Source organism: Dermacentor albipictus, chromosome 1 (genome assembly GCF_038994185.2).
Source record: "Dermacentor albipictus isolate Rhodes 1998 colony chromosome 1, USDA_Dalb.pri_finalv2, whole genome shotgun sequence".
In the NCBI taxonomy this organism is placed as follows: Eukaryota; Metazoa; Arthropoda; class Arachnida; order Ixodida; family Ixodidae; genus Dermacentor; species Dermacentor albipictus.
Window position 1 is genome coordinate 192,825,110 of NC_091821.1, and position 26,738 is coordinate 192,851,847.

The 26,738-nt window shown below is 46.5% G+C and overlaps 1 protein-coding gene across 3 annotated transcripts in view; it reads left to right on the top strand.

Annotated features, from left to right (window-relative positions):
• Crz (Corazonin) overlaps positions 1 to 25,426 on the top strand; it is a 42,653-nt gene extending 17,227 nt beyond the window's left edge. For 2 of the 3 annotated variants that reach the window (XM_065426682.2, XM_065426681.2), the window contains exons 3-5: positions 17,478 to 17,662; positions 21,304 to 21,382; positions 25,125 to 25,426. In XM_065426682.2, coding sequence (XP_065282754.1) covers positions 17,478 to 17,662; positions 21,304 to 21,382; positions 25,125 to 25,129 — 269 coding nt within the window. In that variant the 3' untranslated portion in view covers positions 25,130 to 25,426. The remainder of the gene's footprint in view (positions 1 to 17,477; positions 17,663 to 21,303; positions 21,383 to 25,124) is intronic. The other variant, XM_065426683.2, reaches the window with a different exon arrangement.
• Positions 25,427 to 26,738: the final 1,312 nt, after the last annotated feature.

Here is a 26,738-nt window from a genome sequence, read left to right on the forward strand (position 1 = left end):
CGAACAGTTGCAATAAAAGTTTAACTTGACTGTAATTACATCGCACACCTTATGAGGTTGCCCCTACATGACTTCCATTTGAAACTTTGCCCGCATATAATCCTTTGGAGCACTTCTTGTTGAGAATTTTAAGAAGGCAGTAATTCATCAGCGCACATGTTACTTCACCATAACAGTTACCATAGTGTCCTCCCTCCTCACCCCCCCCCCCAATTTGGCAATTGGGAAAGCCCCAATTACCTATATATATTGAACTTTACCTACATATCACTCATTACCTTGTCCTTGCAGTCATTACACATAAATAAGCTGTCCCCTTTAGTTCAGTGAGGACACCGGACGAATCTAGGGTAGGAACATGGTCTGCGAGTCAGGACGCTATTTCTCTAGCCTCATCCGTTTGCATGGGTACCAGAACACATATGGGACTCACTTTAACCGAGTCAGCAGGAGCACTAGCGGCAGCATCTCTTAAAGGCCCGGTACTGAGGATCCCAAAACCTTCGGCATACATCACGGCTGCAAGATTTAAAAAATTTTATGTTTAAGAAGAACATGATAAATCATCTTTATTAAATAACGCTGATATTCAGCACCTTAGATATTCCCGTGGCACAGCAGATGGTGTTCAACAAGAAAATTTGAAGTTTCATTCACGAGAATGCGTTGCCGAATACCAATTCTTACTTAATCTTTAGTCCCACAGATCTGGTTTGGCATCTTCCCCTCAATGTTTTATCGCAACGAACCTGAAACTATGGAAAATTTCTTTATAGAGTGTCGTAGGTTCGACGCGCACAGAAAAGGAATCTAGAAGGTCCCCTTCGCCAAATTTGATTGGTCATTACGCTTCCTGTGATACTGTCTCTTGGGTCGTCGGCACTAGGAGAGAGCAGTAGGAATGTATGATTTGCCATATTTAATTTTTAAGTTAAACAACGAGACTGCCAGGTTAATTGTATTGTTTTACTTTCCTCAATATGAACACAAAAATATTGTAGCGGCGTCAGTCAGAAGAAGACGATGTGACGTGTGTATTTAGTATTAAGTCCAAATCAAATAGGCTTCAGAGCTAATTGCTCAATATGGTGTGCCCATGCTGATTTAGAGAGCCGCATCAAACTTGCCCGGAAGAGGAGACAATATTCTGCTTTAGTGAAATTAGATATAGCTAAAGCTTATGACAGCATTGAACATTCAATTTTACTGGATATTCTGCAGCGTCGTAATTTCCCAAATGATATTATCGCGTGGTTACCAGAATTTTTGCGACAAAGAGAATTTTATTGCTTCAAGGACGGATGTTCCTCGTCTAAATTCAGACAGACTTGCGGTGTTCCCCAAGGAGCAGTCCTATCCCCAATATTATTTAATATATTAATGAGTTTCATCCCCACTTGCCAGGACGTGCACGTTTACGTGTAGGCAGATGACATTGCCTTCTTTGCGGCTGACAGTGACATTACCGCTTTATACAAAAATTACAAAGATACGTCAGATAGATCATTCAATATGTACCACTACAAAAGAATAGGTAATCGTTTCAGCACGCAATTTTTGGCCGATCCCTCAGTGTTGGTATGAGCCATAATATGAGGTCATCGACGTCGTCGTGGTCGTCGCCACCACCACCACCACCACCACCACCACCACCACCACCACCACCACCACCACCACCACCACCATCATCATCATCATCATCATCATCATCATGTGGAATCGGTCTCGGCAACCATCTTCTTTATGCATCGTTGTCTCTTTTGTAAATATTGTAATTATATCGTTATATGTGACTTCTACAGCGTAACAAATTGGAGAGAGGTGCGGGGTACCCATGAGAAGCAACGACGGAACTCCGCACTGGTCATCACCTCGGACTGGACAACATGACGGACGAAGCAGGACCCGACCTGGCGCGGCCTACATGTACTCCTATAACCCCGACGGTTGTGCGGGCTCAGCCGGGGGATCCAGGAACGTTTTGCGGCACCGACCACCTCGGCGTGGAAGACTGGATCGCCACGTATGAGCATATAAGTGCCCACAACAAATGGGATCCAATGATTAAGTTGGCTAACTTGGTCTTTTACCTACAAGGCGCGGCGAAAGTGTGGTATGACAACCACGAGGAAGAGCTTAACGACTGAGATACATCCAAACAGACGCTAAGGGACTTGTTCGGCCGTGCCGCCAGGCGGAAGGGCCCCGCTCTTAGTTCTCTTACGCCAGCACGTCCTGGATCTGTGCCGTAAGGCCGACAGCGATATGGCTGAGTCAGACAAGGTTGGGCATGTACTGAAGGGAATCGCTGACGATGCTTTCAACCTGCTCATATGCAAAAAAATGTGAAACAGTACAGGACATCATAAAAGAGTGTCAACGCTTTTGAGTAGACCAATATCCGCCGCATTGCAGCGCCGTTCGCACGTCTGCCGAACACAGCTGCGACATCCTCTTGTGACGAGAGGCTGGTAGTGCAACGACCATCATCAGATGACTTGGTGCGGTTAGTGCGGCGAGAACTTGAAGCCATGGCTCCTGCAGCCCTTTTTTCCCGCCCCAGTGAGCCGAACAACTTGCCTACAGCAATATTTGTGCAGGAAATAATCCGCGAAGAACTCGCTAATCTTGGACTTCATTCTGTATGTGCCGTTGCCGCTTCACAGCTTTCTCATGCTTCAGGTCCAACGACTGGTCCGCGTTATTGTGCACGCTACCAAAATGCAGCCGAGTGGTGAACCGCAGACGATTGGCCAATATGTTTTGCCTGCCGGCGTATCGGTCACGTCGCTCGGCATTGTAACAACCGTTTTGTATCCTCCCCTCTGCGACAGCTATCAACCAGTTACTACCGCCCCGAACAGAGCGAGCGTCGTTAACAGCCTCCACTGGCGCCGCAACAGCCAAACAATGAGGCTCGTGCTCCTTGGAACAGTCCCTCGTCGTTATTCCGACGTCACCAGTCCCGTTCGCCACCAGGTCGTCGACCACCGTCCCCATCGCCGCAGGCTTGTCGCCCACCGTCCCCGATGTAGCCCCGACGCACGTCTCCGTGAAACTAAGCGATAGGTCCCGGAGGTGACTCTGCATTGATGACTCGACTGCGAAACCTTCTGGTCACTTTACCTACCAAACAGAACTTGATGGACGTTTTAGTCGATGGAGTCAGTGTCACAGCACTCATTGACACTGGCGCTCACGTATTCGTGATGAGTGCCCAATTGCGCCGACGCCTGAACAAAGTTCTCAGGCACGCTGGATCACTCACCCTCCGCATCCCCGACGGAGGAGCGCCTACCGTGCTTGGTATGTGCATCGCTCGCATTGGCATCGCAGGGCGCCTAACGACTGTTTTGTTTGCCGTTTTGGAACAATGCCCTTACGACGGTATACTAGGCTTAAACTTTTTATCGTCCCACTCAGCCCTCTTTGATTGCGCGTCTAGTGTCATTCAGCTTGAACTGTCCCACGCCGGCTATAGTCCACGAGTCACGCAACCACGCTTATGCTCTCTCGAAGACATCTGCCTGTCGCCTAAAGCCACTGCGTATGTCACGCTACTGTCGTTCCCATCTGTTCCTGACGGCATCTATGTATCCTACGTCTCACCGCTGACATACTGCTTGAAAAAAATTTAGCCGTTCCCCATACCTGTCGACCTCCCTGAATATGATGCGCATGACACCGACTCTTGTGTCCTGGCCATTTCTGATCTATACGACATCCACACTGACAACGCATGATGTCTGCTTACGTTTTCTCATCGATTGTCTCAATTCTGGAAATTCGGAGCCCACGCTGCGCATGTTCGTGCTCTGCGGCGACGTTCTCTACCGTCAAAGCTTATGCCCTGAAGGACCAGAATTTTTACTCGTTGTACCACGCCATCTCCGGACATCAGTTTTTGAGCAGTTGCATGACGTCCCTACGGCAGGCCACTTCAGCGTATCGCGTACTTACGACGACGTGCGGCGCCACTTCTGCTGGCCAGGTCTGTACCGCTCTGTGCACCGCTACGCTGCAGCCTGTGCGCTCTGTCAGCACCGCAAAAAAACATGCTGTGCTGCCCGCTGGACACCTTCACCTCATCGATGTGCCTTTAGAACCATTCTTTCGCGTCGGTCTCTGTCTTTTCGGCCCCTTTTCAATGTTGAAATCTAGCAATAAGTGGGTCGTTGTTGCGACTGATTACGCGACCCGGTACGCGATAAAGTGAGCTTTGCGCACAAGCTGTGCAACTGAGGTGGCAGATTTCCTTTTACATGACGTCATCCTCTATGACGGCGCAGCCCGGTAGCTCCTCACTGATTGCGGCCGCACCTTCTTGTCCAGAGTAGTTGAAGTAACTACTTCGCTCCTGTTCTGCCGAACACAACTCTACTACTGGTCTCATCTACAATGTGGGCGTCTCCATCTCCAGCGCTGACTTGCCGATTCTAGTGAAGACAGCCGTTGATAGCATCGCCATAACGCAGGTGTCTCGCCTCGGCACATCCCGCTGTGCGAAAATAATTTTCATGCGCGAGTCTGTCCCTTCGCACATCAAGGTGGGCCACTTTAGGCACCCTGTGCTACCAGTTATCCCAAGGCCACTCCAATGGCACAATTGTATGAGGCTGGGACACGTGAGCACCATGTGCGAGAACACGAGAGTTTGCTCACTCTGCAGACACCTGTGCAACCACGGTTCTCAAATGCGCCAATTGCCTTGGGTCCCATTATGCTCCCTCGAAAGACTGCTCCAAAATGAAGAAGGAAAAGGTGGTCTTAAAGCAGATGACGAGAAACCGTTCGTCTCATAGGGAAGCTGTTGTGGCCGCTAGAAAGCGACGCTCCCGACGCCGTCGCACTTCAAAGAACGCCGATGCTTCTGTGAAGAGCACGCCACATCCGACAGCACCTCCTCGTTTGCCCACGAAGTCTGACGGAATCTGATCTAAATCTGACAACAAGGTCACGGCGGAGAACAATAGAACTTGGTCCGCACTACAGCCAAAGCCAGAGCCGCAGTGGAATTTATAATGGTAACAGCGTGAACAAAATCACGATGGAATGAAATGACACAGGACAAGCGATGGTCCTGTGTCCTTTTGCTCCGTCGTTGTTTTATTCGCGCTGTTACCATTATGAATGCATACCAACTCGCCCAACTTTCCACTTTACCGCAGCGGAAGTTGCAACCGAAGCCACAGCCGTTGCCACACCTGGAGCAGGAGCCACGTCAAGTGATACAGCGCACTGCTGTAGAGTGCACAGTGCGGGTTCCTGACAAATTTCCCGAAGACCGGCAAGGGGTTATGATGCCCCACTCTCTGGTGAATACTTTTCGAATACCTGTGAATAACCTGCATACTCCGTCAGCGTGACGTGTAGTGCAAATGATGGATGCTCTCAATTCAGTGCTTGCAAGTGTAAGCATCATAGCTCACCCGCAGCAATTTTTTCGTACTGAAGTAAAAAAAAAAATGCCGCGGTTTACTTTAACGATATACTGCCACGTACTGATAACGACCGCTGGTCCCTTGGTCTTCCCAGGTGGCTTCAACGCGCATCACCAGCTATGGGGAAGCACCAGTATTAGCTTCAGACAGCAGAATGACGGCGGCCCAATGCATCGGTGGGGCACTTGCTTGGACTTGACTGATTTCAAGGCGCTTTGCTGCGTGCACACACAGTGTTCACTCTCTCCCGCTTTCCTCTTTCTAGTCCCCCTTTCTCTTCCCCCAGTGTAAGTTAGCAAACCGTACGCTCGTCTAGTTGACTTCTCTGCCATTCTTATCCATGTTTTATCTCTCTCTCTCTCCAGACGAATCTAATATATCACCCATGAAAAAGTAAAAAGAAAGAAAACGAAGGTTCAATAATTATTTGTAACGCTTCTAAATACGCCAGAAACATTAAAACGCGACACGTTGCACTTAACATGCTGCCTATTCCTTCAAAGTATAAAATATCTGAAATGCAGAGTTCTCTTGGGACATCGGGAAACCTAGCTAATAACAGCATCATGATACTTTCGAATACTTGTTTATAATCTTTTAAAGCTGTATTTGATCAACACTCATATACCATGACCCATAGACTTGGCGTCCGCCCCTATGTTCACAAAATTTGATCTCAGTTGTAGTTGTAATTATACCAGCGCAGCCGTAATGCAGACTAATAACGCTATGGACCACTTGCATATATATTCTACTGGAAAAGGCGCATTTAACCCATACATTTGTAACATTGCCTACACATTGCCCATACCATGCCCCTAATTTTCCCCATATTCAGCTGCTTCAGCTGATTCCCCAGATTCTTAACCGCGCTTCGTGCGAAAGAACCGTGCGCGCTGACAGTGGCAAAGTGAACGGCCGCGATTCTAGGCATCGGCTTCATAATTCGTCAGAATCTTTGGCGGTGGCACCATAGAAAGGAAGCGCCGTCGTCCCAGTTAAGCGATATTCTCGGTGCACGGTTGAGACCGCTGCAGTGCGATATCGCACGAGCGCAGTCACGTGGTTTTATTTCATATTTCGTGGGCTTTCTTTAGACGCCGACAATATTGGCACGCGCTAGTTACGCTAGAAGTCGAGGAAGAAGAAGTGTGCGTGGCAGCTTCTGCAAAAAACGAACTACAACAACAAAAAACGAACTGTAAACGGCCGTTCGCTTAGAACTGACTGACTGGCTTTTCCTCTCGTGACAAACTGGTGGACGTGCTGGGTACGCATCCATCGTATGCCTACCGGTCCTCAACCAGAAGCTACCGACGCCAGTACCTCGGGGACGGCAGAAATCTATCGAAGCAGCCGTCGCCTCCAAGGTCTTCCACCGCAATACAGCCCCCTGGCAAGCTCCGTGAGGAAGATGTCAACAACTACCGCAAGCCAAACCGAGGGGATCCCAAATGCTGCCGTACCATGCATTCTCAACGCGCCTCGCACGCCTAACCCGTTCCATGGCGACACCTTTGAGGACGTTGAAGACTGGTTGGACCATTTCAACCGGGTCGCCACCTTTAACGACTGGGACGATCGCCGTAAGTTGAAGAACGTCTACTTTTCCCTTTTAGACGCGGCGAGAGTATGGTACGAGAACCACGAAGCCTCATTTACCAGCTGGCAGGAGTTTTACCGACTGCTTTGCGAAGCCTTCTGCACTCCCGAACGAAAAGAAAGAGCCGAACAGGCACTGTCTTCGAGGTTCCAAATGCCAAACAAAACCGTCGCCATGTTCGTCGAAGACATGACGCGATTGTTCCGTCGGGCCGATCCACTAATGCCAGAAGACAAGAAGGTGCGTCTGTTAATGCGAGGCGTAAAGGAACAGCTTTTCGCGGGCCTCGTGCGCAATCCTCCTACAACAGTCTCTCAGTTCGTTCGTGAGGCAACAGTTATGGAACGTATTCTTCGGCAGCGGCTCTCGCAGTATGAACGCCAGACCACCATGACTGCTGCATGCTCTCTCGTACCTGCAAATGATGACAGGGAGTCCCTTACCGAGCTAATACGACAAATCGTTCGAGAAGAACTGCAGAAGTCCTATGCATCAGCTCCGGTACCTCCCAGTGCCGCGGTTCTTACGGATGTCATTCGGGAAGAAATCGGCAAAGTGGTTCATCCCTCGCCTCCAACACGACCCGAACCTCCCACGTTCTCGTACGCGGATGCTCTTCGGGCTTCCGCGTCGTCCACGGGCCGTTTTTCGCAGCCGCCTGCTGGGATTTCTCGACGCTCCCCAAGTCCGATCCACCGCACGAATCCGCAAGCACCTTTTCATCCTGGTCCGCGCAAATCTACAGTATGGCGCGCCCCCGACAACAGTCCGTTGTGCTATCACTGCGGGGAGGCTGGTCACATGTATCGCGACTGCCAGTACCGACGGATTGGTCTGCGGGGATACCATCCGGACACCCGTTGCCCGCGCTATGGCGAACGCCCGCACGACATCGAGCAATACTTAGAAAGTAACCGGCTTCCTCCTGCCCAACAGCGAAGACAGTCCCGGTCGCCTTCACCTCGTCGGTACGCGTCACCAAACCGTGCTCGACCCGCCTTTGATTCCGCTGGAGTCAACGGTGGAAGCCCGCGCCGGGGAAACTGAAAACGGCGACCTCCGGGGGTGAGACCGCTGTCATGCGAACCGTCAAATATCCTCCGCCGACGCCATCCCCTCGCGACGTACCGCTGACGCCTTCATTCGAAACTGCAAAAAGAACTTCTGCTGCTATTACTGCTTCAATCGACGGTTATCCGGTAACTGCACTGGTCGATACGGGAGCTGACTACTCGGTTATGAGTGCTTCACTGGCCACTCGGCTACGCAAGGTGCTGACAGCGTGGGACGGCCCACATCTGATTACGGCCGGAGGACACCTCGTGTCACCCATTGGACGATGCACTGCCAGACTTGCAATTTCTACTTCGACTTTCGTAGCGTCTTTCCTTGTGCTGCCCCAGTGTTCTCGGCTAGTTATCCTGGGCATGGATTTTCTCCAGGAATATGGGGCGATCATTAACCTTCGTGACTTGTTCGTGACTTTTTCTAACGATATATCTTCGGATTCGAGTGTGGAGGATGAACATCACCGCACGGCTTTACGCGTGGTCGATGACTGCGTGACGTTACCGCCTCGCAGTAGCATCTTCGTCCTTGTTAAATGCCCCCAAGAACAACTAGGAATAGGCATCGCCGAAGGTAACCTCGCCATATTGCTGGATCGCGAAGTCGGCGTCGCACGAGGTCTCGTAGAGCTCCAACATAGGCAAACCACGATTCTAGTTACCAACTTCAGTGGCGAATACAAGCACTTTGCGAGGCATACCACCATGGCCTACTTTGAAACGGTGGCCGAGTCCAACGCCTGTGCTTCGGTAACGACAATCCCGATTCCGGAACCCAGCGATGTGGACTTGACCAGTCACATCAACGTCAACCCACATCTAGACCAAAACGAGAAGGAGAGGCTCCTCACTTTGCTATCGTCATTTAGCGACTGTTTCGCCACCACGTCGAAGGTCAAACAGACTCCTTTAATCAAACACAGAATCATCACTGAACCGACCGTCCAACCTGTTCGCCAACACGCTTATCGCGTGTCGCAACGAGAACAGGATGCTATTCGTCATCAAGTTAAACAAATGCTCGACGATGATGTCATTCAACCATCGACAAGTCCTTGGTCTTCACCTGTTGTATTAGTTAAAAAGAAAGACGGTTCACTACGATTCTGTGTCGATTACCGCAAACTGAACAAGGTCACGAAAAAAGATGTTTACCCACTTCCTCGAATTGACGACTACTTGGATCGCCTGCGACATGCCCGTTACTTTTCTTCAATGGATCTGCGTAGTGGGTACTGGCAAATTGAAGTTGACGAACGGGACCAGGAAAAAACGGCGTTTATAACACCCGACGGTCTCTATCAATTTAAGGTCCTCCCTTTTGGATTGTGTTCCGCTCCGGCCACATTCCAACGCATGATGGACACAGTTTTATCTGACCTCAAGTGGAACTCGTGTTTAGTCTACTTAGACGATGTAGTTGTTTTTTCCACCACGTTTAAACAACACATCCAGCGGCTTGCGGCGGTTCTTCAAGCTATCCGCACCGCCGGCCTCTCCCTGAAGCCCGAAAAATGTCACTTTGGCTACGAGGAGCTCAAATTTCTAGGTCATATTGTCAGCAGCACCGGTGTGCGCCCTGACCCTGACAAAGCCATGGCAGTCGCTCTGTTCCCGATACCGAAGACAAAACACGATGTCCGCCGATTTTTAGGGCTTTGCGCGTATTAGCGCCGTTTTGTACCCAATTTTTGTGAAATTGCCGAACCATTGCAACGACTCATCAAGAACGACGTCACATTTGTTTGGGGCCCGGCACAATCCGACGCCTTCCACGACCTTCAGCAACGTCTACACCACCGATCCTTGGTCACTTTGACACCGAGGCTGACACAGAAGTGCATACTGATGCTAGTAACGTTGGTCTCGGAGCGACACTCGTACAGTTTCAAGCTGGTGTTGAGCGCGTTATTGCGTATGCCAGCCGAACCTTGTCTGCTGCTGAAAAAAACTACTCAGCAACTGAAAAAGAATGTCTGGCAGTCATATGGGCTATCCAGAAGTTCCGCCCATACCTGTACGGACGCCCCTTCCGTGTCGTCAGCGACCACCACTCTCTCTGCTGGCTGGCGAATCTCAAAGATCCTTCAGGCCGTCTCGCAAGATGCAGCCTTCGGTTGCAGGAATTTGATGTGACCATCGTCTATAAGTCTGGCCAGAAACACACTGACGCCGACTGTCTCTCCCGCGCCCCCGTCGAACCCGCACCACTAGATACTGACGACGATTCGGGTTTTCTTTGTACTCGTCCGTCTTTAAACCTTGCTCAACAGCAACGCCAAGATTCCGAGCTCCAGCCCTTGATTGAATACCTTGAAGGAAGCCGCCCACAACCCCCACGGCAGTTCGCGCGTCACTTGTCATCTTTCTGCCTACGTGGCGACATCCTATACAAGCGGAACTTTCACCCTACGGCAACCGCTTTCCTGCTCGTTGTTCCCGCTACTCTTCGCGACGACGTTATGCGTGCATGCCACGACGAACCAACGTCCGGGCATCTTGGTTTCACGCGTACTCTCGCGAGGATCAAGCAGAGGTACTATTGGCGACAACTCACAAAAACCGTGAAGCAGTACGTCAGAAGCTGTCGAGATTGCCAGCGTCGCAAAATTCCACCACTGAAACCAGCCGGTCTGCTTCAGCCTATCCGACCTCCTTGCTCACCTTTTGAACAAGTCGGGATTGATTTACTCGGCCCATTTCCCAAGTCTTCGGCTGATAACCGCTGGATCGTCGTCGCCACCGATTACCTCACTCGATACTGCGAAACACAAGCCGTTCAGCGAGCTACTGCTTCAGATGTTGCTAACTTCTTCATCAAAAATATCGTCCTTCGACATGGTGCTCCCGCTGTCGTCATCACAGACCGTGGTATGGCCTTCACTGCCCAGTTGGTCCGAGATATCCTGCAGCTGAGCGGGACAACGCACCGTACGTCAACTGCGTATCACCCGCAGACTAACGGTTTAACTGAGCGTCTCAACAAAACGATTGCGGATATGCTTTCCATGTATGTTGCCACGGACCATAAAAATTGGGATGAACTGCTCCCGTATGTGACCTTCGCGTACAACACTGCCCTACAAGAAACCACCGGGTTTCCTCCTTTTCGTCTGGTCTACGGACGCGACGTCACCACTATGCTCGACGTGATGCTCCTACCAACTTCGTCGCAACCTACCGCACCAGATACAGACGTCTTTGTTCAGCGTGCCGAGGCAGCGCGGCACCTTGCGCGGCAACGAATTCTATCCCGACAAAGTCAAGATGCTCGTCGATACAACATATGCCACCGAGACGTCACATACAACCCGGGAGATCTTGTATGGGTTTGGACCCCTATACGTCAGAGAGGCCGGTCAGAAAAATTATTGCGCCGATACTTTGGACCCTACATAGTTTTGCGTCGTCTAAGTCCTGTGAACTACGAAGTTATTCCAGCCGACAGTTCGCACCACTCCCGTCGACCACGTTCCTCTGATATTGTTCACGTTACCAGAATGAAGCCCTACCATTCGCGCTGACTCTCATCCACAAACTTTGTGATGCGGCCCCCGTCGTCACGTCCGTTGTCTTTCTCATTTCTTTTATTTTTTCCTTGTGGCATTTAACCTCTCCCCAACTTTATTTATTTTGTTCTATTATTATTATTTTTTTTTGGAGGGAGGGGTAATGGCACGCGCTAGTTACGCTAGAAGTCGAGGAAGAAGAAGTGTGCGTGGCAGCTTCTGCAAAAAACGAACTGTAAACGGCCGTTCGCTTAGAACTGACTGACTGGCTTTTCCTCTCGTGACAATATATCTAGGCAGCATGTACTCAGCCCCCCTAAATTGGATCGGTTGTTTCTCAATCCCCTCTACAACGCAACAAAACGCCACATGGCTGCAAACCATACGCCTTTGGTTTCATTCGGCTGCGGCTAACCACTTTCTTAAAATCTTTTGTTCAAGTTACGTGAAACATTCTGTATAGGCAAACTAAACAGCAATCATTTAACATGAACTTACGTGCCCTATATAAATGATCCTGTAACACTCTGAACTGTAAACTAAAATCAGCTAAATGATTGTATATCGAGCAGAAAATTCTACAGGCGGCTAACAATACTGAAAAAATGGCAGGTTGTCAACTCCTTTTTAAACAGGAACACGCGACAAGACCAGACTCCTGATATAGCTGAGTCTTTCAGTAGTTTTTCTTTCATAACAGTTTACCTTCTCCTACACAGATCTTCAATATGAACAGTCTACCTAAGGCATTCCTTTTATTTCGTGTAAGGCCGGAAGAAATAACTATTGTTATAAAAAACCTAAAAGTGACAAGCGCTGGACTTGATGAAGTCCTCCTTGCTAACATTAAATTGCGAACTTAATTTCAGATATACTTTCATTTAATGTTAATTTATTATTCAGGGCTGGTATATTTCTATGTGAACCTAAATGTGGCAAAGTCATCCCAGTTCTAAAAAAAGCGACAGGTTATTATTACATCACTTCCAACATATCTGCATTCTACCGTTCTTCGGGAAATTTATTGAGAAACTAGTTGAAATATGGCTAACGAAATACCTTTCTGAATTTAATATCCTCTCTTCATGCCAGTTTGGTTTTCGCCATGGATATTCTACAGGACTGGCACTCATCAATCTTACTGACCAACTAAAAATTTTATTTGGTCAGTAAATTTCTCGCGGCCTCAGTTTTTGTTGATCTAACGCAAGCAGTTGATAGCATAGATCATAATGTCCTATTCACTAAGTTCCAGGCAATTAGCCTTTGAGGTTCTGCCTTTTCACTACTAAACACCTACTTATATAACAGAGTTAAAGTTGTTTCTATTTCAAATGTGTATTCTCTACAGCGAATCACTAAGATCAGTGTGCCCCAAGGCTCTATGCTGGTGCCACTTCTGTTTTTGACTTATCTTAATAATTTATCGAACTGTCTTCCACAAGATGCATTCTGTGCACTGATGATACCACCATGTTTAGTCCTAAGGGGGTAGAATGCCAACATGTTATCAATTATTGCAACTAAGACTAAATTTGTTCTATTCTCTTCACATCAGCGAAACTTAGCATCCATTCCACCTTCACTTTTGGTCCCCACTGTCTTCCTCCAAGTTCATGCTCATCTCTCCTTTGCATTCTACTTGATTGCTCACATAAAAAAGAAAACATCTTACGGTATACGCATATTATTTAAAGCACCCCCTAACTTTACACATACCACGTTACTCTCACTTTACCACACTTTTGTCCACTCTCATATTACTCCTGGTATAATATGTTGAGGAAACGCTTAATTTATGATACTCATAATGCGTCTCTCCAGGTAGTTCAGAACCAAGCCATAAGTATAATTACTTAAATTCATGCTTTTCTAACGCCAAATCCCTACTATACGCGAATAACTTACCATTTATGGACTCACGAAATACAACCTAGGAATATTTTTTTTACAGATTTGTGAATAATGAGCTACCAGCGACCACCTTTTCACCATCTAACCTGATGATTTATTGTACCACCGGATATGCGTTTAATAACAATTTTCATTCACCAAGAATCCGCACTAACTATGGTAAACAGGCTGTAGAATTCACTACCATGTATATATGGAACACTCTTCCATTCATAATCAAAAGCGCAAGATCTTTACATGAATTTAAAAGAGAACGAAAAATCACTTATTTTGACAGACTAACGAGAAGATTTATTCTATCCGTTATTTTTGCTCAGTGTTCTTGTAACAATGCGAATAAACTGTTTCTTTTTTTCATACAATTTTTCTTGCTACCATGACATATGCTAAAACCTTGTTATTCTGTGTAATCAATTCTATATATTGTTCTGTTAACGTTCTATTCTTCTTGTTTGTGTACTACCTTGTTATGTGCGACTGTTGCTTTCAGTCGTTAGCTATCATAATTGCTCTTATACAGGAGGTCCCGATACTGTTTTTGACCATGGGACAGCTTTCTGTATATTAAATAGCTGTAATATGACCGAACATTTAATAATAAATTATGATTTTGATAAGGTGTCATTACACAATGAAAGTCGACAGTTATACTTATAAGTGGTTTGATTAGATGTTCAATGAGTTTAAGATACTGACACTGCAACGCTATGTAGTCTATCTCTGGGCGGATATTCATTAGTTCTGGTATTCGATAATCCAATGATTTCATGCCGCAAGGCACACCAGTCGTTGGACGCAGCTGATTATAACTAGTACTTTATAAGGACCTTCCCCTCGCCCGCAGGTTAAATATAGAATGCTGATTGTGTTTTCAGATGCTGACATAGTGGTCCCAAAGGACTGAGGATGATGCAATTAGCGCAAGCTGACATTTGTTAGGGCGGGAACTACCCAGCGCCAGCCCTTCTCCGCAACGCGAGCGTGTATGGCGAGTCCCACACATCCGTGGCTGGGCGTCCCGAGGCGGCACGCAAGACAGTGCTCGCTGTCCAAGCAAGGGATACGTAGTGAAGAAAAGCATTACTTACCTGGCCACTCCGGATTAAAGTCCCTGCCCCGTATTCTATCTTATCTGGAAGACCTCTGTAGCAGAGGACGTGGCTGTTAGTCAGCACTGTATAAGCCTCGATCACAAGTACTTCTAACTTTACTAAGGCCAATAAAATTCCAGGCAACGCCTGATAATTCCTCAGATAGCCCTGCTAAGCTAGCCTCATTCGAGAGGGTTCGCGCGTTGAACGTTGTCAGCTTCAGACTCCAGGGGTGGCCTGTCTGGATCCAGAGATTATTAGCACCCTCTGCCGCATCGAAGGTCTGACTGCCGCCTCGGTGAGGTGCTCCACACGCGCTGGGGACTGAGGACCATGGGTTAAAAGCAGAAGTCATGAGGGAGGTAGTGGTCGAATACTGCACCGGCATGGCCAATTCCTGATCTTGTGAGGGAATGTCTTTTGAACGTGGCTTTCCTAATTTGGTTGCACCTGGACTAGCATAGCCCCACTGGCTCTAGGAATTTTTTTTTTGCCGGTGTCAGGCAGCACCCCAAGCCTCAAGGTGTAGTGGACTGGAGAAGGATTCGAACGTGCGACCTTCAGGTTAGGGGCCCGGTCTGCTATCTTCACTCCACGCCACCACAGTTATTAAAATACGGAAGGGCTAAACCAACTTTATGGAAGTTGGGTTACCCTAAAGCCAATTTACTTGCAAACATACAGTGCTTACAAACGCAAGGTATGTATAAGAACCGCGTGGGAAGAAGCCTTCAATACACTTTGATTCCACGCCTTCGAATGTACTTACAAGGGCTATTGTGAAGTCTTGCTGTAAGCATGAACTGCACAAGCCCTGCCGCACAACGCCACCCTTTCCATGTTTCCAGGAATGAACTGTTCGCCTCGTGGCTGCTGGTTTTCCGGCCCACGTGCTAGTCTCAGTGGCGGAATCTCTGCTCAGGGATTTAAGGACTGGCTACTCATTCCAAAATGAGATTGCTAAAGGCTAAAGGAAGCATGAAGAGAGTGCCATGGGGCCATGCATGCATAGGATTACTCATGGAATAATGATAGGGAGGCGAGGAAATATAAAGGGAGTTTTTCCAGCCCAGCAAAAGTTGCCACGCATTTGTATAGTCAGGTAAGTCTGGTCTGCGCGGGTAAAGCAGGTTGTGACGAGAAGTATCGCAAAATGTTTGTCGCCTGTGCAGAAGGTGTTGAGTACTCTTTACCATTTTCATGCGGGAAAATATTAGCGAGACGACTGGGGTGATGCTTGAATGATCGCTAAGAAAACACGATTGTGATGTTTCCCATGCTGTTAGCTGATATATTGGTATACATTGTCACGATTGTGGTTGCGAGCCGATGTCCGTACAGTGTTCTGTCATTAGAAGAAAAAGATTACCAGTTGGCGAGAAAATTTTTTTTAGCCATAGAAACTTCGCGCACTGGAGACTTACGTACTAGCACACCCTCAATTTCTCTCTTGCAAAAAAGAACTGATTTTCTCGCTGCACGATCCTTTTATGATCTTTCCTGGCGTTGGGCCATCAAATATTTTTTCTGTACCTGTTGTGCCATTTTTATGTATATTTTGTGCTGCTTCGTAGAATGCAATCGCAATGTGCTGGCAGGCCTTGGTAACCTTCCGCATTTTTGCCTCCCCATCCTTGTTTTTACCGTCCAGCGCCGTCTCTGCTAACCGACATAATTATAGATCACTATTGAAAATGCCAATTCTCGTTTGTTTCCTTTGTTTCTTTTGCTTCCGATATTTAACTGCACATGTTATTTTGTCACGCATAGTGGCAATGAATAGTTTACTTCTGAGTCAACGTTGCGTGCGCGTGCCATTCTTTCGTGTTCTTTATTTGTGTGTGCTGTACGAAGAAGGAAAAAAGCGAGCGCCTTTCGCTTTTGTGCTTGTCGCAAAGAGGTACGAGTAGTTGTGGAGCTTCAAAAAAAACCGCGTTTGTGACATTTCGTTGCACAAAGCACCGCGGCTTTTGTTGTACAACGCGTGTGAAACGCCCACAGGAAGGTCGCACTGACGTCGTAGTACTGGTGGGTTGCATATGACTCCTACAATACTACTACTGTGGTGACTGTAATTCTCTTCAGCAGCCTTTGAAGCTACTAACTACGTATGACGGGAATCTGAGAAATGTCGCGACTGCGATGTTCTATTTCATTCTCAATGTTCTGCAAGCTCATGGAATCTGGGTCCGGATTCACAAAGCAGTTCGTCCTCCAGAGCGGTTCAAAAGAACAGCCGCCGGCCAGTTCTGATCGCGAACAACAAACCCGGTAGGCTGATGGCAAACCATATTTTTACAGAATAAAAGCTTTGTGAATTTGGCCCCAGTGTCCATATATGACAAAACTTTTGATTTGGAGCGTTTGCTTATTGCCTGGTTTTGGTTCCGTATTCACAAAGAAGCTCGTACACTAGAGCAGTTCTTTAGAAAAGGTGTCGGGCGATGTTGCTGATAAAAATGTACTTCATCGAAGCGGCAGGTCAGTGACAAAGCACTCTTACAAATGGAAACCTTCGTGAATTTGACCCCTGGCCTTTATGACATCGTGACTAGCGTGGCCGACACACAGGCTTTCTTTAAGTTATTCTTGTTTGGAATGGCTCTTCAGGTTCTCTCGACTTCAAAAGTGTAGGTACCGAACGGGTGCGGCAAACGCTTTCAAGCTCTCTTGTCACACTCGAACGTAATGCTCGAACCGCCACTTGAAGTTCATGTTCAGCTTTGGACCTGCCTTTTTTTTTTGTCTAATGACAACAAGGCGCCAGTTTTTATGAAGAGATATCACGTCACATGCAACACTCGGGCAGTGTCTTTCGCGGCGAGTTTCACTGATTGCCTGGGCAACTGCAGTCATGAGCCGCACCGTTGCGACTTGCGGAGTGCTGCTTGTCTGCCTGGTGATGATCGCCTCCTGCCAGACGTTCCAGTACAGCCGAGGCTGGACCAACGGCAAGCGAAGGGATGGAGCCATCGTGGCCGGCCCTAGCCGAGTCACGGTCGAGCACCGCTTGCTGGAAGAGTTCCTTTCCAAATTTGTGAGTGTACATCGTGCAGACATGCACATATAGTATCCGCGACAATGAAATGTTTTGTTTTAACCTAAGATGGGTGGTGTACACATGGGTTCGTGGAAGTTATCAATACTGCAGTTACAGCACGCTTTGGCGGGCGATTGTTAGGTGGACGAAGCTTCAACAATCACTTCATGTTGACTCACCGACTGTATTGACAAGGTGGCCAGGGGCCGTGGTATGTGAGGGTTCTTCCCTTCTTTTCTATTTATGATTATAGACTTCGTGCGAGCTAATTATGACGGGCAAAAATAATTAAAAATTAAAAGAATAGTTATCCTATGCGGTCCCAAATATAAAAATCGGACAGTACTGAAACTGGAATCCAGGTGTTACAAAGCGTTCATAAAGATGACAAAAAACGACAACATTACAATTTAAAATAATCTGAAACGCATTGTGGGGCAAACGGCGCAAGGTACGCGCTAAATAGGAAGCTTAACGCTTTGCACTGCGATGTAAAAGCAAATCCTAATTGCTTCATTGGAGATGTACATGTGCAGTCACTGCTAGCGGGAACACGGGAGCCCGTGACAGTGCTCCGCAGAGCGCCACCACCGGCGCCTCCTGGAGTCTTGGCAGACGACTCACAATAACAGACGACTCGCCTGGATTTTCGCCAATCGCTTTGATTGTGCCTGCGCCGTAAGACTTCATGAGGCGCCGGTGGTTGGGCATCACACTGAGCGATGCCACAAGCCCCCATGCTGCCGCTAGTAGTGGCCGCACCTGTGCTTGATTTCGGGCGGCGTGTATTTACGCTGTCAGAATGGTTCATTTGCTTCTCCAATTGTGGAGCTTATTCGCAGTAACGTAATAGGAAAAGAATGCGTTTGAGTTTGTCTTGTCTTTGTCGCCAAGCTTTGCTGCACTGCAAGTTCACGTATGACCTTAAAATTTTGGCTGTAGTGTAAAAAAAATTATATCGTAGGCTATCGTAGTTGGCAGTGATACTGGTTATGTAAAATAAATACCAAGCACTTCCCTCTTATGGCGTTTTATGTTGGTCGATCTGGACTGGCCGACAAAATTCTTGAGCGAGCACTCGGATTTCGTCACTCCTAATCGGCTAGCGGAGAACAAAAATGCTCTGCGGGGGATCATGCCAGAAGTTGTTGCGCACATCTCACACAAACTGGTTACGAAAATGGTGCCTAACTTCCGCTCTGTACGTTTACATGGCAACCAAAGTCGCCGCATCACAGCGGGCACAATGTTGCGTACCGATTTTTACAAGAAGACGGAAGTCACGTATGTTTCTCGTCCTATTTCCGCACGGATGCGCGCCTTGGTGGCAGAGCAAGTGAGGGCGATCCGGCGTGAGTGAGTGATTGTGAAGAGGGAGGAAGAGGCGCAGAGTGAATTGCTCGAAAGCGAGCAGTTTAAAGCGCGAGCCTGCTCCAGATCGACCAGTGGAAAACACCTTTAGCATTGAGTTAAAGAGAATAATGAGTTAAACGGCCTCTTTATTCAAGCATAAACACTTCCGAAAAATTGTCGTTTTTGGCGCCATCAGTGGTCGGAGATGATGATGATGATAAAAACTTTTATTGAAAACCAAAAAAAAAAGCTTAGGGTTATGGGCAGACTGGTCATGTCCCTAGTCTGGAAGACTGTTGGCAAAAGCTGCTGGCCGTCCTCTTTGATGAGGGCTCGTTGCTGCTCAAGATCAAAGCTGGACCAGCTTTGATCCAGCCCAGCCACGTTGTCTTATTTATTATGCCAATACTGTTATTGTGTTGACAAGCCCATGCCATATGGTATGTCTGCCTTTTGGCCACAAAACTTCTTTCCACTTTCTGGCAATTTTTGTGACCAGAAAGTGGTCGGAGAGAAAATAATATTGTTCGCGGGCTCACCGCGCTTGAAACCGCAAGTCAACGTGTGCCGACCGCGTGTTCGCGGTCACGTCTGCCCGTCCTGCGGCGCTTAACCAAGTTTGGTGTCCCGTTTTGAGCTGGCACAAAAGTAGAAGTGTTTGAGGCAACAACTAAGCTGACTTTTAATCAACGGCAGGGCTGAGCAGAAATAACCAGACGCATGTCTGGATTCGTGGCAAAGTACGCTAGAACAATAGACTCAAAGTAGACTCAATAGTCTCAATAGACCCTTTGTGTGCATTTGTGTGGCCTTTCGTGCTATTGCGCGCGTGCGTCTGCATGTGTGTTTGCTTGGAGTGTGTGCCTGTTTGCAAAATATAACTTCGGACGCTCGGACGTGGCCCATCCCAATCGATAGTGTCATGTTTGAGGCCGCGAACACAACCATGACACAAGTGCGTGCTAGAGCGATGCGAAACACGAAGAAATATGTTACGCTGCTAAGCGAGTAGCTATAGCAGCGTGCCCTTTCATCTTTAGTTATTGCTCCTGATTCGTTCAGATATAACTACTTTTCAAACAATAGAGTATACCTGAGGGTAGAGCCAATGCTGTTTGTAAATATCGAGACACATGAAAAACATATAGCAAGAGTTTCAGATACAGATAAACTTTTGGGCCCATATTCACAAAGCAGTTTAGATGATAGGTTGGTGTTTCTAAAAGAACTGTCGGCCAATGAGAACGGACGAATGGCAAACAATTCTTACGAAAGAAAGGTTTTGCAAATTGGGCCCCATGCAGCAGAACTCACAGTGGTTTTAAGTTCGCAAGAACCTTGTGGTATTGGCCAGGTACTCTTCGGTAATTTTATGTTCGTTATCACAATTGGCTCGTGGGTTTCCTTACGAATCGCTCTGGTGGTCGAACTGCTTCGTGAACACGGGTTTTTATTCAAGAATAAATTGAAGAACGCCAAACAAACATCGCGTATCCTTACTGACACCAAGAAGTTGAGTTGTGCAATGCTTATGAAACGTAGAGAAGTAGCGAGCGCACGATGCCTCACCACGGATTTTGTTAATGTATACCTATGTAATGTACACTTCGTTCACATTTTAAATTCATCACAAGACTTTTCTCTTAGTCAAAGCGCAGGCTTCAATTAATTCTTTATGAGAATGTTACAGCGCGCACTCGATGAATTTTCATTGAGTAAAAATAATATTTCAGTAATTTTTTATACGAGCCTTGACCCGTATATCACTAAATAATCTCTTATGTAACGGCGCTTCCTTATTGGTCTGCGTTTCTGCGTCCGTCAATCGTGATAGGGAGACTATCATGTTGTAGATGATCGTCGCGGGGATGGCGAATCGCAGAGGGCACTTACGAAAGACAAGTTCTGTGAACACAGGCGCTGGGGCCGAATGCACTGCGCGTCTCCGGGGCCTTCTAAGCCACATGCTCGGGCCACACATGCGCCGTCGGTTGCAGGATAGTACGGCGGCGCCAATGGCGACGGCACGAATGCGCCTCGAGAGTCCGTGTAATTGCTACCACAATAAAAAACCTTTTATTTCGTAACATCTTCGTGCGACCGGCTTGCTGACTTCACAGGACGCGATTGGCCGCTGCCTGTTCTTACGAATCGCTCTTGCATATGAAGCGCCTTATGAATGTGTGTACTGGTTATTTAGCTGGTAACAAGTAGTTAGCGAAAACTGCGCGATAACATCTGTACATAGCATCATGGTATCTGCTTGCTGCTTCTCATGCTCGCAGGCCCCTAAGGATCGAGTGGTTCTGGAGCGACTGGGCCACCTGTTTAGAACCCTGGACCGCAGTGAGGACGATCAAGAATGTACGTGTGTTACGGTGTTACATACTGCATCCAGTCGTTGTATATTTTGAATAAGGTGGCCGTTGTCACTCTGTGTTTCATATGAAGTTCCCAGATTGCAATGCACGATTTCATTTTGGCTCGATGTTGCTGTCGTGCGCACCACTGTTTTTGGGGGTAAAATCCGACGAATTCAGACTAAGTTTAAGTCATCACATCTTTGAACACTACAAGCATCATACCGTGTTGGTGAAGCAGCGCACTGACAAGGACAAGGCGAAGGCACACAAGGATACACGACACTCGCTGCACTCGCAACTACTCTATTTCAGAACAAACACTTCATATTTATATACCTGCGCACCCTCAGACGTCAAAGATAAGCAACACAAGATTACAAGCATTTTCAATCATTTCCTCGGGCATACTCGGGCGTCAAAGACAGGCAACATATCTATCATGATGTACAATCCTATCCTATTTGTTGCACCCCTAACAAAATCCTTTATTACAGATTTCTTCTAGTGTCCTTCCAAAAAGGCACCCTCACGATGGCTCAGAAGAACAGATGGTTGACTGATACAACCCTTTCCTGTAGTGTCAGTGTAAAGTGGCCAGCTCCCATGCGTGAGCAATGCCTTTTAATGTAGGAATGACTGTTTCCCCCCAGTGACCTTTTGTGCTCCAAAAGTCTTCTGTTTAAACACCGACCCGTTTGGCCGATTTATACTTTTCCACAATATATGGGCAAACAGTATACAACGGACAACCTGCACTTGACAAATTATTTCCTTTGCTTGAACGTGCACCTATAACCATTTACATTTATTTTTGTTGAAACTCTAGATCCAGTCCGGCACACATTTTACCGAGTTTGTTAGGTGCACATGGGTGCTGGCCGCTTCACAATGACACTACAGTTCTATCGCACCATAAAGATAAGCTGACCAGGGAAATACGGGAAGCTTTTCACCATTTACAAGAGAGGAGAGGGTTGTATCAGTAAACCATCGGTTTTTCTGAGCCTTCGTGAGGTTGCCTCTTCGGAAGACACTAGAAAAAATGTGTAATAAAGGATTTTGTTAGGGATGCAACAAATAGGATAGGATTGCAGACCATGATAGATATGTTGCCTATCTTTGACGCCCGAGTATGCGCGGGGAAATGAATTTGAAAATGCTTTTAACCTTGCCTTGCTTATCCTTTACGTCTGAGGGTGCGCAGGTATATAAATATGAAATGTTTCGTCTGAAATAGAGTAGTTGCGAGTGCAGCGAGTGTTGTGTATCCTTGTGTGCTTTCGCCTTGTCCTTGTCAGTCCGCTGCTTCGCCTACAAGGTAGGATGATTAATCTCCAACTCGCCCAACTTCCCACATTACTGAAGACTACAAGCGCTGGTATAGACCATATTGATCATTCTAGAGTAAAGTTAATTTCTAGAGAAATGTTGTCGGTTTTATCTCTACTTATTAACAAACAGCTCTCTGGCTTGGTGTTTCCAAGCTGTCCTAAAGATGTCAAAATAGTTCTTGTTTTTAAGGAGTGTGATCATACTTCGATCTGAAATACTAGACCAATTTGCATCCTTCGTTTTTGTGGTAAAGTGATTGAAAAGCTATTCTACACTCGTTTGATGCGTGCCTTGATAAAATAGATGCTTTTGTCTCCTCTACAATTCGGATTTTCTCAAGGATATTCTACATAATTGACGCTTATACTCTAACTGAAGAAATTAAGCAAGCTATTGACAGATTCATAATTTTGGTAACTGTATCTGCCGATCTGACAAAAGCATTTGATATCATAAACCACCACATAGTGCTTGTTAAATTTGAATTATATGGCATATCTGGTCCTCCATTAAACTTTATTAGAAACCAGCATGAGTAACCGGTATCAGATGGTACATATTAAAGATAATATCTCATTATCCAAGCACATTAACGTAAAAGTCTCCCAGGCATCAATTTTAGGTACACTTACTTTCGCTGCTTTTTAATGGCTTATCTAATGTTCTTATAGCAAGAACAAATGTATAGCATATGCTGATGACACAACAATCTTTGCATCAGTAAAACAGTTGCCACGTTCCAGTCTAAACTTAACACCGACTTGATAATATTCTGTGGTGAAAAAAATAACCAGCTGCTCATCTATCGCACTAAAACAACAATCACGATGTTCCATTCCCCGCGAATTTCAGTCGACGTCCTATCTTCTGTTAAAATTGTTGGTTACGTCGTGCTTATTTCGAGTGAAGCATGGTTTCTTGGCATCATATTAGATATTGGACTAAAATTCCATGCACATACTCGTTCACTTACCAAAAAGATTCCAATTAATTGGCATCCACATTATTATCAAGACAATAACTCATTTCTGACCTCACATCGTACCATCTTTGTATTTTGCTAACATTCGAATTGAATTCTGGGGTTTTACGCACCAAAAGCATGATTTTATTATGAGGCACGCCGTAGAGGAGGACTCCGGATTAATTTTGACGATCTGGGGATATTTTGCTTACATTCATAGCCGTCCTTTGTGGTATGCCGTCCTTTGTGGTGGTATCCTCTTGGGCCAGCACGTATTTTACGCATACTGAACACTTGAAGCGCCTTCAGAGCCAAGCCATCAGACTACTGACTTTCTGCCCACTTGATTTGTCGTGTAGATCGCTGTTTTCAAAACTGTTCTTCCGCTGCGACAAACATTTCGTCAGAAGCGATCTATAATTGCATATAGGCCCATCACGCATGGTGTTTACATTGAATGTAATAATCCTGAACACATTACTAACACCAATTATAGCAGGTTTTCCCAGCGGAGTAATCTTCTTTTGCCTGCCGTAGAACTAATTAATGGAAGTTTACAGCCATATATGAAGAATAACATAGAATTCATTACACTTCGAAATAAAATGATCGCACAATATTTATTCATTTTTCGCTCACACCAAAAACTATTTTGTCGGGAAATTGACCGATTCACTCGAATCTTCTAATAAACTGTCATTACGTATCTTTTTTACTTTTTATTATTGTTCTTTTTGTATAACTAATTGATGTTTTAGACAATGAATTGAGTTATGTTTTTGTGTCAAGTTTATTACTCTTATTACTGTTTGTTGTTAATCTGCTTCTTCACATGCTTCTATTTGATTACTTAGTGTTACCATTATCGTATCTACCTAATTATTTTGTTAGGTATAGTCAACTTACCTGGTTATTATTATTTATATTGCTCACAGTCCTTGCTCGCTTTGCATAGTTACCGTATTTGTGTAACCATAGGTCAGTTTTTCTTAAACCCTGGGACTCCTGCAGTAATATTTTTTTTACCATAAAACTACAATAAATAAATTTGACTTGGCTGGGAAAAAAAATCAACACCCTCCTTGTACGTAAAACTGGTGATGGTTGGCTGTGCACACTCGCCCGCAGCAAGATCGCCTGGCATATCTTCTTGCTAACCACTCTAGCCGTAGAGTTGCTTCATGAATACGAAGACTGAGTCCGTGTTCTGAAAGCAATTCAAACGCTAAAGCGGTTTATAAGAACATGCCTTAAAGCTAATTTTTTGCCAACATATTTTTAACTGGGTGGGAGGGGGGGGGGGGCTATTACAAGCAGCTGTCACGAATGAAGGGATTTGTAATTTGGCTTTGTATTAGGCATCTCATAAATGTCAGTTTTATCAGATATCCCTTTGTACTTCTTTATTGAGCCCACTGATCTGTGTTTCTTTCTTTCTTCTCCCCAGACTGAGAAGAGCCAGCAGCACAAGTTCCTTGAGGAGATAAGCGAAACGGGGATTACAACTTTGTACTTTGATGATTCGCTGCTTACACTTGCCTTGCCTGTCGCATTATTCACGCGTAATAAACGCTCGCGACCGAATACCGACTGATGGTCGCAGAAGTCTGCTTGAAAAATGCCAAAAATCAGGAGTAGCGACCTTCTCATCATTTGCCTCTCCAGTTGCTTCTTTCTCTGTATCTCTATCTGTTTACTGGTCGCTCTAAAATGTTGCTGCTTCGGCAGCTCTAGTGGTAAGCGATGGCCATTGAAACGAACAACTGTATGTGACCGTTATGAAGTTTTTAGGACGTCATTTTCAGCGACGGGCTGTGCTTCGGACGAATTTATGAGACCTTCACTCGCCGCAAGCACGAGCATGCGTCACTGTCGACAGCCCGTTCCGGTGACAGATATGTGGTTTGTGGCCTTGCAGTGGTGTAGACACTTTTCACCATTGTAAAGCTAGCTTTTCTGAGAGCTGGTTTGTCGAACTACTGGTGACGCAGTTGTTTTTGCGCAAACAGCGCGTACAAACAGTTTGCTTGCATCATGACATTAAAAATGTAGACGCGTCTTTCTTGATGAACCCATGCGCAAGAGACAAGTCTTAGAATCTACAGTAGCACTTCGTTTTCATTTGAGTGATGATCGGTGCTGCCATTACTTGAACAAATATGCAGTGCAGAGAAGTGCACTTCCGAATCATTAAATATTTTCATTTCCGTGGGGGCTCATTCGCTGCTATAGCTTTTTTTTTTTCACAGGTACTCATAGGGAATAAAATTTGTGTGGGTTCTATCACCGAACCTCCATTCACGGCCACGGTACCGTGGCCCTCCCGACTTGATTTTGTACTTTGATACCTTTCCATGCCCGAGAGGGCGCTCTACTAAATCTGCTTCGCCCAGGTAGATGCGTATACCGTGCAGCACATTAGCCGTACAGTGTTCAGCTGTAAAGTGACAAGCATATTGCCAAGTAGGTATTCGCTGCAATAAAACAGCCGTCAAAATTCTTTTTTTTTTCCTCGGCGCCCCACCCAAATTTTTACCGCCATCGCCAGCGACCACGGTGGATGACAAGGTTGAAATAAAACTGAGCGATAAGAATTGTTCAGTTCGCCCGCTCTGCAGTATGGAGATCCTAAAAATGTGGCACGCGACACAGAAAGGTCTCACACTACCAGGCGCCCGCACAGCAACAACGCTTTTGGTGGATTTAGAGCGCCTGCGTCGAACTAAGTAACGGAATGACGTGTGCATAATATGGAGGACTGCCCGTCGCGCGTACAGGTGGGATATGCTCAGTGCTAGTGAGTTTGCCTAGGATTTTGCAGTTGATCTTTCACTTTTCAATTTAGTAAGGAAGTCAAGACACTTCTTTAGAATGTGCGAGGCGCGTTCTTCAAACTGCGCTGGCGACATTGTAAATATAACATATGGCACGAAACTGGCTGGATGTGGCAATACACGGCTACTTTTACGTGATGCCTTGCCTTCTGTATCCCTGCTGGACGCCTAATGCTTTGGCAGCTGTTTTGTCTGCCAGGAGCACGTTCTAGACAAGTGTCTTGAGG